The sequence below is a fragment of the Protopterus annectens genome, chromosome 3.part0 (assembly GCF_019279795.1).
Source record: "Protopterus annectens isolate FY-2018-M chromosome 3.part0, PAN1.0, whole genome shotgun sequence".
NCBI lineage: Eukaryota > Metazoa > Chordata > Ceratodontiformes > Protopteridae > Protopterus > Protopterus annectens.
In genome coordinates, this window is record NC_056731.1 from 1,943,036,921 (window position 1) to 1,943,057,411 (window position 20,491).

Genomic DNA, 20,491 nt, shown 5'->3' on the forward strand with positions numbered 1-20,491 from the left:
TCCTGATATTTTTGGTTTCTGTACTCCGTGGACATGTAGCAGCATGGTAACCATGACTAATCTCTCAAGTAACTTCTTATTCAAAGTCTTCTGATTCCACAGCATACTCCATTCCCTCCACTACCAATCAGACTTAACACCTTCACTTTTCAGTTCACAAAAAAAAAAAACACTTTAAATAGTGAAACAAAATATGGTATTCAGGCATTTTATCTTTTAAATAAATGAGGTAACCTGAGTAGTCAGCCAACTTCACGAAGAACCATGCATGCTATGCAAGAGTTCATTTTGACTTTTAGAAGGAATGAGCAGTTTATAAGTGACATCACTGAAAAGAAAGCCATTTGCTGTACTGTTCAAGGCATCTTTCCTGGGATGATTTTGTAGTTACAGAGCATAACCCACACAGGTGTTCAGTTTCATTGTTATCTGAGTCAACAGGTCTGCTATTCATTATTTTTCTGCTTTTGAGAACTCATACCTCTTTTGCATGAGATCTAACTTTTCTTTTATTGACTGTGTTATCTTTCTCAGTCCTACCTCATCAGATGCCTATCCTTTCAAGGCCTTTCACATTTAATAATGATAGAGAAATTATCATTTTTCCCCTTGTATATCAGTCAACTTATGATAACACATGATGTGATGTGTCAGAGCAAGGGCAAAACTGACCTCTACAGATCTGACATTGAAGCACCATCTGGTTATAGAATGTTCATGTTGTTGAGACTTGCTGACTGAGATGCTTTTGAACATTTCTGTTATAGAACATATACTGTATTTTAGCTATCCTTTTCACTAATATGCCACAGCCGCCCATTTGGCTTCTTCAGAAGAGAAAGTATAAGGTAAGCTTTTCATTTAAAATGCTTGCGTTATAGAATGGAATCTCCGTGTTATAAAATTGTGTTGCAGTTTTCATTTATTCTGCTTAGTATCTACTTTGCCTAATTCTAGATTTGTATTTCTGAAATAACTTTATGGTGCTGTTTCTTTGTTTCAGGTCCTACAAGGTAGATGGTCATTCAGCTACACAGTCATTTCATGTAAATCCCTCAGCCACTCGGTCAGCATTCTCTGATTATGAATTTCACACTGTTAATGATTCTAACAGTTCATCCTCCAGTGGACCTCATAGCCCTGAACTTTTTACACCTCAGCAAATCTTTACTGTACAGAACCATACCAGGATTATTTATTTTAGTGAAAATACCCAGTCCCCAGCACCTGAAATTGCAGATGATGAAATGAAAGTAAGATTTGTGCTCACTGTTTTGTTTTTATTCATTCAGATTTATTGTAGTACTTCTAAAATACAGATCAAAGGAACCGTAAGTGCAGCAACATTTAATAAATCATCTATATGAAAATTGTTCTTAGAACTACATTGTTGCAGCAGGTAATAACCCAAGTGCCAGGTTCCCATGGCAGACTTTGTAGCTAGTGAGTAAAGGATCACTTATTCAGATACCAATCCACAGTATTATCTTGTTTTTTAAGTACGGGCTTTAAGATTGTTCCCATGTTCTCTGCAGTCATGATTTGCTATTGACTTTACACAATAGGGCTTTAGGGATATTTCATTTCAGCTGGTCTTCATGTTATGACTCACTTGCATTTTTTTTTCCTTTTAGATTTTACATACTTATTTAAAGATTTTTCTTGCCAGATTTGAATGTTTGAGTATTTTCACACCTTTATTACTTCTGCAGAATAGTCAGTGTCTGAAGATCTCAGAAAGGGTCTTCATATGACCTCATGAGTTTCCAGGTTTATGAAATGTTTGTTGGGCTCTACCGGTAACCAGGGTCAAAATAAAATGTGAAGTCATCTGGGTGAAAGGGCAGTATACTTTACTCATATAGGATGGTAGTATACATTTACGTGAAACCACCCCATTTCCAAAATCTCTATTACTTTATACACTGCTTATTAAAATATTCCAGATGAAAAAATGTGATTGTGTGATTAGTTTGTTGATTTCTATTTTAAAACCTAATGTCTGTCTGCTGCCTTTTGTATTAAGAAATGACATAATCTTATATTACAGTGAACTAGATTTTTTTTTTTGTTTGTGTACAAGGATGTATAGATAGATAGATGTATATGCCACATATGCAAAGTTGCACAAATGCAGTGTCTCGATACTGCAGTGCAGCATTGTTGGGGTGCTGCACTTTTGAAGTGTGTTCCTTGCAATAAGACATTAAACTGACATACCTCTCAACTGTCCAGATTTTCACAGAATGTACACATTTTTGTCTTGTATTTTTGATCTGCTCTGCATACAATGTATGATTTTCTGGCAAATCACTAAGAATTGAAGTCACTAAATAATGACATACATTTGAGTTTTAGAATTCATATCCTCCAGAAAATGCATGCTAACACCAATCATGTTATTCTAGTAACTTTCTCTGTTTGTAAGATTAATATTTTAAAATCTGTCCCTATTTTTTTGGGATTTTGTCCCCCCCATTATTTTAGGCTTTGTTCAGATTTCCTGCATTAAGAGGTTGAGGGCATGTAAACCAAAATTCCAGCTGTCTGAGTTGTTAGTAAATCAGGTGGATGCTAATGTTTTAATGACACTTATTTAAAAGGCAGGGAAATTCATTTTTTTTAATATACAGATCACAAAAACAATAACTGTAGCAACCAGAAGCAAATGTATCATGCCGTACAGATCACATTTGTAAAAAACAAAATGAGCAACAGATATCTTATTCTGTTAATCATCTGCTTTCCTTTTCATTTTTTCTACAAATATAAACAGCATTCCAATTTTCAGTACATAAAATATATTTATGTTTATCTAATCACATATACCAAGTATATGTTATAACATATTGGCTTTTTTGTTACTTTGCAGTTGGTCAGGTATATAATAGATGATGTTTAAACACATTGAGTTCATCTTCCTAGTTTTGAATGTACTTCAAAAACACAATGTTAAGTTGTCAATCTCGCCTTCATTCTTGCTTGATGGGTTGACTCGGCACTTGCTAAGCTCGAGAGTCACTTTTACCAGCTCGAGGCAGCCCCATATCCCATGATGCAAGGCGGTAAGTACCCAGATCTCGTTTGCCGCTTCGCTGATGAGGTCCTCCTTTTACCAGCTCCTGGTAAGTGATTTACACACTTCTTCTTTGCCCCTTTTTTCACTTTAAAATCATTTTTAAAGTTAAAATTAGTAGTTTTAGACTAGTTTTAATCCTTTCCTGACTAAATTTCCCTCTCTGCTAAAACTTTTTAGTCAGGCCTTCTCCCATCCCACCCCCCCCCCCCTTGTTAGGGTGTGTGTGTGTGTTTGTGAGATAATACTTTTCCCTTTTGGGATTGTAAAATTTTCTTGGACAAGTGTTGTGTGTGTGTGTTTACAACATGTCTAAGGAAATGGTCTCAGGCTTTAAGAAGTGTGACTCGTGCTGTCAGAAAATGTCTCTGACAGACGGTCACACTTCTTGCCTTTACTGCCTGGGACCTCTCCACCTGCAGGACTCCTGTGCGATGTGTCATTCTTTTAGCCAGAGAGTCCTGCAGGAAAGGAGAAATAAACTTATTTTGAGGGGCCTTCTTAAGCCGGAGGGCTCTCTGGCTAAGTCGGCTCCATCTAAGACTTCTAAGTCTTCCAAGGCCCAGGCTTCTGTGTCCAAGCCTGCGGCCTCGGCTCCGACTCTTTCAGAGTCGAGATCGGCTCCGGCTGGAGCCGATTCTGGTTTGTACAAACCTTCGGCACCGATGGCTATCGGTGCCGATTCTGGTTCGACCACTTCGGTGTCGGCTCCGATCGGTTCTGATCACCATGTGGCTCAGGCTTCGGTGTCGGCGCCGATCGGCTCCGACACCCTTACGTTTATGGCTGTATCGGCTCCGGCCGGAGCCGATGCATCGAAACCTTCTGTCGGTGCCGAGAAGTTGTCGGCTCCGACAGCTTCCAAGGTTTCTTCGGCTCCGATGGTTCCTTCGAGGAAGAGGTCTAGGTCCCCTTCCTTGGAGCCGATATTTTCGGCTCCGGCTTCTCCTCTCCTCTCGGAACGGAGCCATCGGAGCCGATCATCCAGGTCATCCAGGCTTTCTGACCATGATTTAGAGAGAGTGGTCAGTAGATTATTAAAATCACAGGCACTGGCCCAAATGCTACATAGTCCGTCTCAACAGACGACTATTAGTCCACACCCCATTGCAGTTCCTCCTTCGACTCTACCACAGAGTTTGGAATTGGAGTCTTCGGGAATGGTTTCTGCTACGGCTGAGGGACAGATACCACCTTCTGCTCCTTCAGCCTCTACTCTTATCTCCTCTTCGAGACCTTCCTTAGAGGGATTCGGTGGTCGGGCTTCCATGGTCTCCTCCGAGGGGGTGAGTGGCATCGGACCCTTGTCCGACCCCACTCTTCCCCTTGGAGCCTCGGCCTTGGTGAGCTCGGCTCCGACATCTGCCTCGGAGCCTTCCCTTTCGGTGGGTCCTGGAGTTCCTGGTTCTTCGGAATGGGTTCTCTCGGGCCTCCCTGGGAGGGGAGCCTTCGAGGTGATGAAGAGTGTTCTGGCCACTGGACTCAGCCAGCAGTCTGTTCCCTTAGCTCCTCCCTCTATGGTGCCTCTTGACATCTCTGCCACTTCTCTTGCTCCCGGACCCAGAGATCCTCCGCCTCAGGTTTCCCCACTGGGAAGAACCCCCTCTTCCGAAGATTCTCCTGATCTCTCAGAGGATCCTCCGCGAAAGAGGACCTGTAAGAGGAAACACGTAGACTCCCCCGAGTCTATCACTTCAGATACTGACTTAGATGAGTCAGAGGGATCCCCAAGATCCCCCTCTGAGGATGTCTCCTTTTCAGACATCCTAGAACTCCTTAGACAGAGGGGAAACTGGCCCACCAATAATCCCTCTGAGGATGAGTCAGTATACCTGGAGGCGTTTGGATCTCAGCCCTCCACCTCCTGGGTGTCTCCGCCTTTCGACCCCCTTATGCAGGTTATTGCTCGAAAGGCGTGGACTGCTCCTGACTCTGTAGAGCCAGTCCCTAGGAGGCCTTCTAAATTTATCACTGCTCCGTCGGACAAGCAATTCCTCACAAAAGGTGTCCCTGCTGATGCCATGGCGGCTGCCACTAAGAAGGAACTTGCAGATCCTTCCGTACCTGTCCATTATCCTAATAAGGACTCTAGGACCATGGATAGATATGGTAAGCGGATGTTCTCTTCAGTGACCTTTGCTATGCGTTCGCTGAACTACCTATGTCACTTCACCAGACTCCAGAGGTATATCCTTAAGGAGCTAGGTGAAGTAGTACAGGATCCTACAGCTGCAGGGGCTCAAGAAAAAATTGCTTCGCAGCTAGGAACCCTTAATTCCATTGCTAACTCCTCCATGCGACTGATATCATATGCTGCTGATGGAGCGAGTAGGGCCGCAGGTACAGGTGTGGCTCTTAGACGCCAAGCCTGGATGCGGCTCTGTAATTTTGCAGATCCCTTTAAGGCGTCCTTCACAAACTCTCCCTTTGATGGGTCAGCTTTGTTTGGCCCTCAAGTGAAGGAAACGTTGACCAGGTGTGAGCAGGACGGCAAGACTCTTTCTGCCGTAGGGGTCCGTTTTTCCACCCCTTCTAGACCTTACCCCAAAGGACAGAAGGGTGGCAAAATGTGGTTCCGCAAATCCCAAGGAGTCACGCCGGATTCACATGGTCAGTTTACCCCTAGAGGCAGAGGGGGTAACAATAACAGACGCCGCTCTAGGGGCAGAGGGGGTCCACAAAACCAGGGAAGCAGAGAGCCTCTTTCTGACAAGCCCTTTCAGCATCCCTGAGGTGTTGCCCGGCTGTCCATCCTTGGAGGCAGTCGGGGGAAGACTATCGCTGTACCCAGAAGCCTGGCGTTCCCTCACTCAAGACAGATGGGTACAGTCGATCATATCCGAGGGTTACAGAATTCCTTTCGAGGAAAGTCCTTTCTATCACTCAAATTCCCTTCCAGATGTACCACCCGGTCTAAGGGAAATTGCAGAGTTAGAAGTCTTAAAACTACTGCAAAAAAGAGCCATTCAGCCAGTTTCAACAGATCATTCAGAGCCCGGAATCTACTCAAGGTTCTTTTTGGTCCCCAAAAAGACGGGAGACTGGAGACCAATATTGGATCTCAGCAGACTCAACAAGTCTGTGAGGAAGACAAGATTCCGAATGGTCACTCTTCAGTCAATTCTGCCCTTCTTACAGAAGGACAACTGGATGTGCTCAATAGATCTTCAGGATGCGTACTATCACATAAAAATCCACAGATGCTCCAGGAGATTCCTCCGCTTTCGGCTGGGGTCCAGTCATTTCCAGTTCAGAGCCCTGCCCTTTGGTCTCACTACTGCCCCCAGAGTGTTCACCAAATGTATGGCAGTGGTCACGGCTCACCTGAGACGTCAAGGATTCCAGGTGTTTCCGTATCTCGACGACTGGCTCCTGTCAGCCACCACCAGCCATCAGCTTGTTCAAGCCAGGGATTACACAATAAATCTTTGTTCTCAATTGGGCATCTCGATCAACTCCGAAAAATCATCCTTATTGCCCTGCCAGTCTATTACTTTCATAGGCGCAAACTTAAACACTGTTCGGATGTCAGCTACCCTTACAGATCAAAGAATCTCAGACATTCAAAGTCATGTCAGGATCATTCTAGCCAACAAGAAGGTACAGGCCAGAATGGTTCTAAAGGTGTTAGGCCTCATGGCTGCGGCCATTACCCTTCTTCCCTGGCTCGCTTCTATATGCCTTCTTCAATGGATGTTGTTCACTCAGTGGTCTTACCAACAACTTCCAATGCGTCACCAAATACTGGTGACACAGATTTGCAAGAATCATCTTGCTTGGTGGATCGCTTCTCCCCAGATTCACCAAGGCAGACTCTTTGTACCCCCATCTCCGGTAGCCACTGTCACTACGGATGCCTCCCTGATCGGGTGGGGGGGTCATTATCAGGGCAGGATGGTTCATGGGACATGGCAACCTTTCGAATACCACCTGCACATAAATGTCCTAGAGATGAGAGCAGTGCTTTTAACGTTGCAAGCCCTCAACGACTTTCTTCCCGTAGGGACAATTGCAGTCCACACAGACAACATGTCTGTAGTTTGGTATATCAACAAACAGGGCGGAACCAAGTCCTACCCCTTGTGTCGAGAAGTGCTCAGACTTTGGCAATGGGCGATCTCCTCTCATCGGTTTCTGGTAGCAATGCATATCCCTGGGAAAACCAGCATTTTAGCGGACAGATTGAGCAGAGCTATTCTCATGCCTCACGAGTGGTCTCTCAAACAATCTATAGTGGAAGAGATTTTTCTAGAATGGGGTCGCCCATGTTGCGATCTTTTTGCTACTCCCCAAAACAGCAAATGCCCAGACTTCTTCTCTCTCTTCCCACTGCCAGGCCATCCCCCCAGAGACGCTCTGACCCAGGATTGGCCCCAGGGACTTCTTTATGCCTTTCCTCCATTTCCTCTGATCCCTCAAGTTATCCAGAAAGCAACCGTTTTGAGAGCTAAATTGATTCTCATTGCTCCTTATTGGCCTCGACAAATTTGGTTTCCGTTCCTTCATCGTCACCTTTTGGTGCAGCCGTGGCATCTGGACCCAGTGCCAGATCTTCTGATTCACCAATCCGGTCAGCTGCACCGGTCTATCCCTTCTCTCAACCTCACAGCATGGTTGCTCCACTTCCTTCCTTAGCCAGGCTTCCTATGATCTCTAACCCTGTTAGAGACATCATAGTAACTTCCTTAAAATCCTCTACCAGGAGGATTTATACTAGCAAATGGAAACGTTTTTCTTATTGGGCTAAAGCCAAGAATATTGATCCCTTCACTGCTCCAGTTCAAGCAGTTTTGGATTTCTTAGCAGAGATTTTTCACGCGGGCTCCTCTTCTTCCACAGTCAAAGTTCAGTTGGTTGCTATTTCGAACTTTCATATCGGGTTCGCAGATCACAACATTATGTCCCACAGGCTTTGTAGAGCCTTCTTGAAAGGAATTTTCCTCCTGAAGCCTCCAGTCAGGAGTCCTCCTCCTCAATGGGACCTAAATTTAGTGCTGACATCCTTGATTCTTCCCCCCCTTTGAGCCAGCTGTTTCTTGTTCCCTGAAATTTCTTTCATGGAAAACTTTATTCCTGGTTGCTATTACATCAGCTAGGAGGGTGTCTGAACTTCATGCTCTATCTGTTCGCCCCCCCTATTTGGTCTTCCACAAAGACAGAGTATCATTGAGAACTAATCCGACCTTTTTGCCTAAGGTTGCCTCAAAGACTAATTTGAATCAAGCCATTGCTCTCCCTGTATTTTTTCCAAACTATTCAAACAGATCGGAACAAAAATTACATTATCTTGATGTCCACCGCCAACTCAGATATTATTTGGACAGAACAAAACAATCCAGGAAATCCGATCAACTCTTTGTTTCCTATGCTGATAACAAGAAAGGCCTTCCTGTCTCAAAAGTGACCTTGTCTAGATGGCTTTCTTCTGTCATCTCTGAAATTTATCGGCTCAGGGGAAAACAGCTGTGCTCAAAACCAAAAGCACATTCAACCAGAAGCTTAGCTACTTCTACAGCCTTTCAAGCTAGACTTCCTTTAGATACTATTTGTGCAGCAGCCACTTGGGCCACTCCTCATACATTTGTTTCCCATTACAAATTGGATTTGGCCTCCAGGGACAGAGCCAGTTTTGGCTCTACATTTCTCAAGAGTCTGTTCCATTGAGCCACCCAGGATAGAGGTGCTAGGGACGTGGTCCCATCAAGCAAGAATGAAGGCGAGATTGACAACTTAACATTGAGAAGTTATGTACCTACCATAACGTTCCATGTTAGTTGTCTTCTCTCGCCTTCTTTCTTGCGACCCTCCCTCCTTCCCCCAGGCCTGGACAGACCTTTCTCTACAAGGAGTTATACTTCTGAAGACCATACAGAGCTGGTCCTTCTACCATCCTGCAGGTTTTTTTCTCTCCTTCTTTATTCCTTAGGGAAGTTATTATGCTAGGTGCTATTGCCCTTTTTGTCATCAAACGAGATCTGGGTACTTACCGCCTTGCATCATGGGATATGGGGCTGCCTCGAGCTGGTAAAAGTGACTCTTGAGCTTAGCAAGTGCCGAGTCGGAGCCGAGGATCGGCTCTGAACCCATCAAGCAAGAAAGAAGGTGAGAGAAGACAACTAACGTGGAACGTTATGGTAGGTACATAACTTCTCATTTTATTGAATTGCCGTTTTTGACATTGGCAAAGTTACATTTATATAAAGGTAATAAAATATATTAACAAATTCACACTTACAAACATTATAGTTCATATATACTGTTCTAAACAGTATAATCAAATCAACATTACATAAATTATTCAATTCATGCCTTCTGTTAAACCTCATTCCTCCTTCAGAACATTTTCTGCATGTATTGTTCCCACAATTTCCATTTTTTCTTATGTAATTTACTCCTAAGCTTTTCTAAAGATCACACTTCCTGTTCTTTTATCTCTGTTAAAATATTCATTACTTCAAGTATGGTTGGTTTAGACTGTGATTTCCACTTTCTAGTAAATTATTTTTTGGCAACCAGCAGAATTAAACTTAACAAGGCCTTACTATGTCTAGGCAATTCAGATCCTGTATCCCAGCTCAAAAAAAAACAGTTCCTTAGTTACACTCATTGCTCACTCAATGTTCCTTACAGTGTACTCTGTAGAGAATTTTTACAGTCTGCCAATTTATTACACACTGAGAACATATGCTCCAAGGTATCTCTTTCTTCCCCATTACACCTCCAACATTTACCATTTACATAAGCAAAAATTTTTGGAGTCTACTTAGGTTATAAAAGCACCTATGCAAACACTTCCGGGCAAAAAAAATCTTAAATCTCCTCAATTTTGTTGCATATTAGGGAACCATACATATGTCCTTACCATATTTCTTTGTGAATAGCTTAACTAATCTCTTTCCCAATCTTTTCTGATGTCCTGTGATTGATTCCAATAATTGGTGTGTGATATTTTATATGCCCTGCTAATTTTCCCTTTTTAACAGTCGTCTCTGTTCTAGATTCATCTAAAAACTCAACCAGTATAGATCTTTCATTTAGGATTCCCTTATCCCTTTCTCTTTGCCTAGACTCTGATATCAATTCCTGAAAGAGAAGGCAATCTGTAGCCTTTAGTCCAAATATCTTCTTGGCCTCTTCCCATTCTGTTACCTTTCCCTCTCTTATTATTTGTTCCCAATACCTTGGTTCCTTTACCAACTTCTTCTAGTAAATTCCAGCCACCCTTTTGCTTATTTTCTGTATCCATACTTGCAGTCATCTCTACCAGCAGAATCTCCTTTCTGTATTCTCGTGGTGGGATTAGTTCTTACTATACTTTTTGCTACAGTATGAATATAATATTTTGTATAACTGTTGTTTTTGCTACTTTATGAATATAATATTTGGTATAACTGTTGATCTGAAGTAGTTACTTCATTTGATCTGCAACCTGTGGTAGTCGGATCCGACCTCGGATCCGAACCGGCAGCTTTACAAGCTCCAAGATCCGAGCTCCTAGCTCCTCCCCCTACCCATAATCCCTTGCTACCAACCACATTACCTCAGATCATTTTTTGCCGCGGCTAAAGACAGTTGCTTCATAGTGAAGAGCTCCTGGCCTGGTGAGATTGTTCTATTTATAGGCTTTTTTCTTCTTCAAAATTGTGTGTGTGTGTTTTAAAAACCCTTTAAAACCCTTTTAAAAAAAAAAAAAAAAAAAACTAACTTTCTTCCCTTAGTTTAACTTTATCTCTCCCCTCCCCCCCTAGTGTTTGGGTGTGTGTGTGTGAGAGAACTTTATGGCTGAAGCTAAGGCCATATTTTCAAAATGTACTGAGTGTGGCCACAAGCTTTCCCCAGCTGATGGCCACACTCAGTGCGTTTTGTGCCTGGGGGCAGCTCATCTGTCGGAGGCCTGCCAGACATGTGTGGCCTTCAACCCTCGGGCACTCAGGGACAGGATGAACAAGCTGATCCTGGCGGGAAAACCTTCCCAGGAATCGGCTTCTTCTTCCTCTCCCAGCCGGGTTCAAGCTACTCCTATAGCTTCTGCGCCGGCTACTCCCTTAGCTGTACCCGGGACTCAACCTCCCTTATCAGGTACCAGCTCTGTGGAGTCTAGTGCTTCTTCCCACAGGGAGAAGAAGAAGCACAAAGACAGAGAGGGTCACAGTTCTAAAAGGCGGGCCGAGTCTCATCCCTCGGCTCCGCCTGAAAAAATTCTGAAGTCCCCAGTGAGGGTCTCCGGATCCTCATCCTCTCGGCTCTGTTCACCTTCCTTTTCTCCGGAGCCGGAGGAGGAGGATAGGTCTCCCTTGAGGTCTTCGAGGCGCCCCTCCCAGCCTGCCTCGACTGCCTCTTCGCGGTCTACAAGAAGCATCTCCGAAGCAGACATGGATCGGATGATGTGAAGATTTTTACAGACCCAGATGCAGATGGGGATGCTCTTGCCTCCCCCCCCCTTTGGGAGGGAGTGCAGCCCCCATTTTTGCCCCGATCGCTCCTTCTCCGACCTGTTTTCGGGTCTCGGAGTTATCGGATCCAGGCCCTTTCGGATCCGGGGATACGTCGGCGCCCATAGCGATTGTGTCTTCGACACCGACTATACCTTCGAGCTTGTCAGATCTGAGCTCTCGGGGGCGAGGGTTGAGCATCGGATCCGGGGGGGGTGGTTGTGTCTTCGGCGCCGATTGGGTCGGACCACACCACTACCTCGGGTCCGATTGCTTCATCTCCGACCCCGATCCTATCCTCGGAGTCGAGGAGGTTACTTTCTCAGGCTGGAGACAGTGAATCTCCCTCGGCTTTTGAGGTAGTGGAGAGGGTACTGTCGAGGTCATCCAGGTCCCCGACCGGGCCTTCGGATCCCACCCGTACCCCACTGTATCAGGGTCTGTCTTCGATCATCCGTTCATCTGGACAGCCTGCCCAAAGCCTCCAGTTGGTTCCTATGGGGGAACACCACCCTGCGGATGAGCCCTCTTCGGACAGTCCCACCGAAGAGGCGCCTCGGAAGTATAAGGGCAAAAGGAGGCACCTGGACTCCCCGAGTCCATTACCACGGATACGGATTTGGATGATACGGAGGGCTCCCCAAGGTCACCCCCTGAAGATGTCTCCTTCGGAGACATCATGGAAATGTTGCGTATAAGAGGGGGGTGGTCTGCCCAAAAGCCCTCCCTGGACGAGCCCGTTTTTCTGGAGGCCTTTGAGGCAGGCCCATCTACCTCCTGGGTGTCCCCCCCAGCCGACCCCTTGGTGGATTTAATTACCACCAGGGCTTGGAAGGAGCCCAACACCGTGGAGCCTATCCCGAGACGCCCAGACAAGGTCCTCAGCCTTCCCTCTGATAGACCTTCTTGGTCCAAAGGCGCGCCAGTTGATGCTATGTTGGTGGCGGCGGCCACTAAGAAAGAACTTGCCCAAGAAAGTTCTTCGGTCCATCCGCCGGACAAGGAGTCCTGGTCATTGGACCATATTGGGAAGCGGATGTTTGCTTCAGCGACCTTTGCCATAAGGTCGCTGAACTACATGGCACACACCATTAGGCTACAGCGTGACTTAATTAAGGAATACGCTGCAGCCCCTCCGGAGTCCATGTCGGTCCCAGACAAAAAAGGTTTTTGAGACTCGAATGGCCACTCTAAAGTCCATATCAAATACATCTATGCGGCTTCTTTCCCATGCCACGGAAGGAGCAGCTAGAGTTAGCGGAGCTGGAGTGGTCTTGCGACGTCACTCCTGGCTCCGCCTTTGCGACTTAACGGAACCCTTTAAGGCGTCCTTCGCGAACGCCCCTTATGACGGTTCAGCCTTATTTGGCTCAACAGTTCGCGACACGCTAGTCCAAAGCGAAAAGGATGGGAAGATGCTGTCGGCCATCGGAGTCCGCTTTTCTAGCCCCCAAAGATCCTTCTCCAGGAATCAGAGGGGGCAAAAGAAGCTGTCGTTCCGTAAATCTCAGCAATCCCGTCCTGCTGCGGACAACTCATCCTCTAGAGGCAGAGGAGGACAAGGTGGATGCCAGCCCAAAGGCAGAGGGGGGCCGCGTAACTTCGGGTCTAGAGAACCTTTCTCGGACAGACCCGCGCAACAGCCCTGAGGGCTTGCCCAACTGTCCCTCTCTGGAGGCAGTCGGGGGGCGATTATCGGAGCACCTGTCAAGCTGGAAGTCTATTACAAAAGATCGATGGGTGCTCCGGATTATATCCAGAGGTTACACTATACCATTCACACCCCCCCCCAAACTCAAACGTCTCCCCGATGTTCCACCCCATCAGAGGGAGTCCGCAGCTCTGGAAATTTCAGAGTTGCTAAGAAAAAGAGCCATCCAGCCCGTCCCCCCAGATCAGTCCGGATTGGGTTATGACTCCAGGTTCTTCTTGGTGCCAAAGAAAACGGGGGACCTCAGACCCATCCTAGACCTCTCGTCCCTGAACCTGTTCATACCCAAGGAAACATTCCGGATGGTCACCCTACAATCTATTCTCCCCCTTCTGCAGGAGAATGACTGGATGTGCTCGTTAGACCTCAGAGGTGCGTACTACCATATACTAATGGACAGACGATCCAGGAGGTTCCTCCGTTTCCGGCTAGGAGCCAGTCATTATCAGTTCAGGGTTCTTCCATTTGGCCTAACCTCAGCCCCCAGAGTGTTTACCAAAGTCATGGCAGTGGTTGCAGCCCACCTGAGACTCCAGGGCATTCAGGTGTTCCTTTACCTAGACGACTGGCTCCTCGCCACCCCCAACAGGCATCTACTGGTTGTGGCGAGAGATTATGCCCTCTCTCTGGCCCGTTGTTTGGGCATTTCAGTGAACCTAAAGAAATCCTGCCTGTGCCCCACTCAAGCCCTAGATTTCTTAGGGGCCAGGTTGGATACTCGGATCTCCAAAGTATTTCTTACACCTATCAGGCTGAACAGTTTGTGTCTCCAAATCTCAGACATTCTTCGGAGCCCTGCTCCTCCAGCAGAATTAGTCCTGAGGGCGCTAGGGTCTATGTCAGCAGCGATCGGCCTTTCTCTTCATGCCCATCTGCAAATGCGAGTGTTACAGTGGACTCTCCAGGTCCAATGGTCACTATCGGTCCATCCCTTAGACATGCCGATTCCCCTGAGCAGGGCGTGCAGACACTCCCTTCTTTGGTGGTTACAGGCTCAGGAACTCAAAGAAGGGAGACCCTTTATGATTCCCCCAGTCAAAGCCACATTGACCATGGACACTTCTTGCCTCGGGTGGGGCGGGCATTATGCAGGCAACTCCGTCCAAGGCGCGTGGACTCCTCTAGAGACTGCTTTGCATATCAACGTCCTAGAGATGAGGGCAGTGCTTTTAGCGTTGCAAGCTCTTCATCACCTTCTTCCTCTGGGGACTATTGCAATCCAGACGGACAACATGTCCGTTGTCTGGTATATAAACAAACAGGGAGGGACCAGATCTTACCCCCTGTGTCAAGAAGCCATGAGAGTGTGGGAATGGGCGATTTCCACCAACCGCTTTCTGATAGCAATGCACATTCTGGGACGGTGTGACGGATCCACACAGTTTACCTGATTTTTGATGCCCTAAGCCATTGAACTGCTGTGTGTTTGTAGGTGTGCTTAATGTTAGATTGATATGCTGTTAATTGAATAAATACATGATATGCTGCTTAATGTTATATACATACATGAAATCTAAAAGAATTATGCTTTAAAGGCAAGCCTTGCATACTGATGCTGGTATAACTGAACTTTAGTTAACCTTTGGAGTTGTTTGCCAGTTTAAAAGTTGTTTACCAGACAGAGGGGGATTTCAAAGAGGAACTATACCACAGGTGTGTGGGCAAACGGCTTTCTAAAAGGAGGAAGTAATGTATAAAACTAGACATTACGGGGCTTGTTGACAACTCAGGAAATGATTTGTAATGTTTTAAAAACAGTTCATTAGCTCATGAATAAACTGGTGATCTAAATATCATCAGCTGAATGATTACCTAATGGCCTAGGTGTAATCAATTGAACCTATTGACCCTATGGCATGCTCAAACCTATAAAAGGCTCAGAGGTTGGTAATAGATTGGAACTCATCATCATCCGGATCTGATTGAAGCAAGAGCCTGAACTGAGCATACAGCATTGCCTGCCAGTGTCGGCCCTGTCTTGACTGAACAGATAGCTGTACTGAATAGGTTTGGAGTCCCCCTATCAGTGGCAAAGATGATTTTCTTTTTGCATATGCTTGTAAGTACATGATTTAACAGTTTTTATAATTGTTAATGTGATAGGTCATAGGTTAGGTTTTGCATAAGTACATGATTTAACAGTTTTTATAATTGTTAATGTGATAGGTCATAGGTTAGGTTTTGCATATTAATGTGATAGGTTTTTTTTTTTGCATATTGACTAGTCAATTGCTTTTTTGTTACAAACCTTAATTGTTAAAAGCTAACAATAAAATTGCTGAAGTTTGAGCCTTGTTCTCTTGTGTCATCTCTAATACTGTATTAACCACAGAATTTAGTAACCTGACCAGAACAGCTGGCGTAGTCGGCAAGGTCTGTGGTTTGCAGTAGATATGTCACAACAGCCAATGTTTTTTCCATTTAAGCACCTAGGTGTAGGGTTAAATAAGAAACAATCTGTAGATGCCAAAAGTAAGGGAGGGGCAAATGTTGAATTTCCAGCATTGTTTGGAAAATGGGACCCCCTTGCTAGGGCATTGAGTCAGGTTTCACCTCCACCTTCCCCTAAGTCCTCACCAGTAAACCCAGTAGACCCTGAGGAGCTGGCAAAGGCCTTATCAGGTTTAAAATTGGAGGATAAGGGAAAGAAGGTGAAAGAGGGAGTGGGAGCAGCTGGATGGCTGTTCTTTGAAGCAATACAGGAGTCCCTCTTGGCTTGGTTTCTTCGGGTCTGGGATACAGGGGGAGAGGCGGTGTCACTGAGTGATGAAGAGATGCACCAGTGTGCCTGTTTAGTATTTCACCCCCGGCTGAAGCAGAAAGGAAGAGAATCAAATCTTTCAGGAAAACAAACCCCTGCAAAAAGCCCAAACAGAAGTACCGCTGAAGGGAAAAAAGGGTGGAATCAGTTGTATCCTGACATCCCCACTGATGAGGAGCTAGCACAATGGCAGAGGGGAGAGTTTACTGATGAAAGAGATTGGGGAGAGAAGGGGTGGAAAACCCCAATGGAAAAAATAGAAGCAAATTGACTAGAAGGCGGGTCCCCAGTAGCTAGAGGCACAGTTAGAGCCATTACACCTGGGGACCGATGCCCCTACGTGCCTCTTACCATTTTTTGGAGGGGAGGACCACAACACGTAATGGCTTTAGTAGATACTGGATCAGAAATAACTATTTTTGCAGGCAACCCCCGTAAATTCCGTGGACAGTCTGTGGAGATTGATGGATATGGGGGGGCAAAGACGATAGGTGTCAAAACCAAAGTAAGAATAGCCTTTGGGGATGGTATTCCTAGTGCCATTGTAGCAGTGATAGCTCCTGTACCAGAACACATTTTAGGAATAGATGTTCTAAAGGGTAGGACCTTAGAAACTACAGTAGGGCCATTTAGATTTAGAGTACGGCACTGTTCAGTCAATGCAGTCAAGGCTGTTGTTCGAGGTGATGCCAAGTGGGAACCTTTGCATATTCCCACACCAAAAGTGGTGACCAACATCAAACAATATCGTGTTCCAGGGGGCCATTCAGAAATTACTGAAACAATCCAGGAATTACCGTGTTGGCATACTCGAACCAACTGTGAGCCCATTTAATAGCCCGGTGTGGCCTGTCAAAAACCTGATGGTTCCTGGCGTATGACGGTAGATTATCGGGCTTGAATAAGGTGGCTCCACCTTTAACTGCAGCAGTGCCGGACATTGTTACCATTGTAGAGACTTTCTTCTTCTGCTGGGCCGTACCATGCAGTTTTGGACTTAGCAAATGCTTTCTTCTCCATACCTATAGCAGAAGAGAGTAGGGCTCAATTTGCATTTACCTGGGAGGGAGGCAATATACCTTCCAGGTACTTCCACAAGGATATCTACACAGCCCAACCCTTTGCCATGGGCTGGTGGCCAGAGATCTGGCTAAGTTGCAGTTAAATAAAGTGACTGTATTCCATTACATTGATGACGTCCTGATTACAGGAGAAAAGCCGGATGTGGACATTGCATTGAAAACAGTGATTGAACACCTTCAGAGCCGAGGGTGGGTAATAAATGAGGATAAAACACAGCAGGGAACATCAGTGAAATTCCTGGGTATGATATGGAATGGAGCAAAAAGAAATACCTGCATCGGCCTTAGAAAGCATTCAAAGATTGCAGTCCCAAAACAAAACAGCAGGCACAAGCCTTTTTGGGAGCAATGGGCTTTTGGAGAGCATTTGTACCACACCTTGGGCAAGTTTTACGACCTATTCACTATGTGACTAGAAAGAAATGTGACTTTCAGTGGGGTCCTAAACAGCAGATGGCCTTGAGGAAGCGAAAAAGCCTTGCAACAAAGTGTGGGACTGGGTCCAATAGACCCACAGCAACCTTTTATTTTGGAAGTGACTGTTGCTAATAATGTCATGTCTTGGGGATTGTGGCAAAAGAATGATGTGGGAAAGAAAAGACCACTGGGATTTTGGTCTAAATCCCTGACCGGAGCACAGACTAGATACAGCCCTCTCGAACAGCATGTACTGGCTGTATATACTGCCTTGATTCATGTAGAGGGGCTGACCAAACAACAGACGGTGACAGTGAAAGTAGACTACCCAATCCAGGGGTGGTTACGAGACAATACTCTGAGTGAATGGGACAGACATTTATCAACTCAATGATACCACAGCTTGTGTAGTATCCTCCTGTAAGCTGGCTTGGAGTGATGGAACAATCACAAACAGTGGAGCACATTGTAAAAGTAATGTACATGCAATCATTGATTTTTGTACTGGGGAATTGATCAGATTGACTAGATGGATGGACATCACATTAAATGCTAGCATAGAACCATTGCACACTTTTCGATGGCCATCTCTAGTCCACCCGGACTTTAAACAGATTAAGCAGGAAGGGCAAGCTGTACTGCTCCTGCTGAATAAGACTTTACATGATGCGCATCAAACTGTAATTAAAATGATTAAAGACAAAGGTACCATTCTTCAAATTGCAAACGAAATTCAAGACATGTCTGTTTCACATTGGTATGATATTTTTATGTGGTCACCAAAGGCTTCTGCCTGGTTTAACTTGCTTTTACACCCTTTCTTGCTGACCACAATAGTTTCAGTGTTGTTCTGCTTAATTTCCTACTGCATTTATTGTAAGGTCATGAAAAAATACAGTAAGATGCTGTCAATTTTGCACATTATTAGAAGCACACAGCGATCATTGCTTAGTGCAAGGGGTGGCCTGTGACGGATCCACACAGTTTACCTGATTTTTGATGCCCTAAGCCATTGAACTGCTGTGTGTTTGTAGGTGTGCTTAATGTTAGATTGATATGCTGTTAATTGAATAAATACATGATATGCTGCTTAATGTTATATACATACATGAAATCTAAAAGAATTATGCTTTAAAGGCAAGCCTTGCATACTGATGCTGGTATAACTGAACTTTAGTTAACCTTTGGAGTTGTTTGCCAGTTTAAAAGTTGTTTACCAGACAGAGGGGATTTCAAAGAGGAACTATACCACAGGTGTGTGGGCAAACGGCTTTCTAAAAGGAGGAAGTAATGTATAAAACTAGACATTACGGGGCTTGTTGACAACTCAGGAAATGATTTGTAATGTTTTAAAAACAGTTCATTAGCTCATGAATAAACTGGTGATCTAAATATCATCAGCTGAATGATTACCTAATGGCCTAGGTGTAATCAATTGAACCTATTGACCCTATGGCATGCTCAAACCTATAAAAGGCTAAGAGGTTGGTAATAGATTGGAACTCATCATCATCCGGATCTGATTGAAGCAAGAGCCTGAACTGAGCATACAGCATTGCCTGCCAGTGTCGGCCCTGTCTTGACTGAACAGATAGCTGTACTGAATAGGTTTGGAGTCCCCCTATCAGTGGCAAAGATGATTTTCTTTTTGCATATGCTTGTAAGTACATGATTTAACAGTTTTTATAATTGTTAATGTGATAGGTCATAGGTTAGGTTTTGCATAAGTACATGATTTAACAGTTTTTATAATTGTTAATGTGATAGGTCATAGGTTAGGTTTTGCATATTAATGTGATAGGTTTTTTTATTTTTTGCATATTGACTAGTCAATTGCTTTTTTGTTACAAACCTTAATTGTTAAAAGCTAACAATAAAATTGCTGAAGTTTGAGCCTTGGTCTCTTGTGTCATCTCTAATACTGTATTAACCACAGAATTTAGTAACCTGACCAGAACAGACGGTCCAACATATTAGCGGACAAGTTAAGTCGGGTATTCCTCAGCCCTTACGAGTGGTCTCTGAATCCATCTGTCGTGAAGCAGATATTCCTCAAGTGGGGTCAACCTCACTGCGACCTTTTCGCTTCTCCCCTAAATACAAAATGCAGCGATTACTTCGGATAGTTCCCCCCAGAGGGGAATCCCCCAGGGACGCTCTGGTTCATGCTTGGTCGCCCGGTCTCCTTTATGCGTATCCTCCTCTTCCTCTGATGATGAAATTCATCCAGAAAGCCTGTCGGTTGGGGAGCAGAGTAATTTTCATAGCCCCATTCTGGCCTCGACAAATCTGGTTCCCCTTTCTGCAGTCTCACAGTGTGGCTCCCCCATGGATTCTAGACCCCAGACCAGACCTAATCTCGCATCCGATGAGATGCCACACTCCGAACCTGGTCAATCTCTGGCTTACGGCTTGGTTGATCCAGTTCCATTAATGGCTAGGACTCCCGGTATCTCGTCCCCTGTTAAAGCCATTCTGGTGGCAGCTCATAAGCCATCCACCAGAAAGCTCTACAACAGTAAATGGAAACGCTTTTCCATCTGGGCAAAGGAGAAGGAATTGGATCCCTTTACGGTTCCTATTCCCACTATCTTGGACTTCCTGTCCCTTCTTTTTAGACAAGGAGCTAGTGCGTCTACCGTTAAGGTCCAGCTAGCAGCCATCTCTCATTATCACGTGGGGGATGGCGTAGATTCCTTGGCATCAGCAAAAATATGCAAGACCTTCTTAAAAGGCGTTTTTCTCTTAAAGCCCCCTATTAAGCCGGCAGTTCCTCCATGGGATCTTACCTTGATCTTACAAGCATTGACAAGACCACCTTTCAAGCTGGCGGCCTCAGTGCCACTGAAATTCTTATCTCGGAAAACGGCCTTTTTGGTCGCTATTACTTCAGCCAAACGAGTCTCAGAATTACAAGCTCTGTGCATTAAGCATCCATACCTTATTTTTCACAAGGCTAGAGTGGCCCTCAGGACTAATCCTTCCTTTCTGCCTAAGGTAGCCACAGAGACT

General features: G+C 45.1%; 1 protein-coding gene across 1 annotated transcript in view; it reads left to right on the top strand.

The window, feature by feature from the left end:
* The window catches only part of LOC122797198 (KAT8 regulatory NSL complex subunit 1-like), a 1,944,458-nt gene extending 1,942,517 nt beyond the window's left edge, over positions 1–1,941 (top strand). The window contains exon 12 of the mRNA XM_044066025.1: positions 1,004–1,941. Within this exon, the coding sequence (XP_043921960.1) occupies positions 1,004–1,367 (364 nt within the window). The 3' untranslated portion in view covers positions 1,368–1,941. The remainder of the gene's footprint in view (positions 1–1,003) is intronic.
* Positions 1,942–20,491: the final 18,550 nt, after the last annotated feature.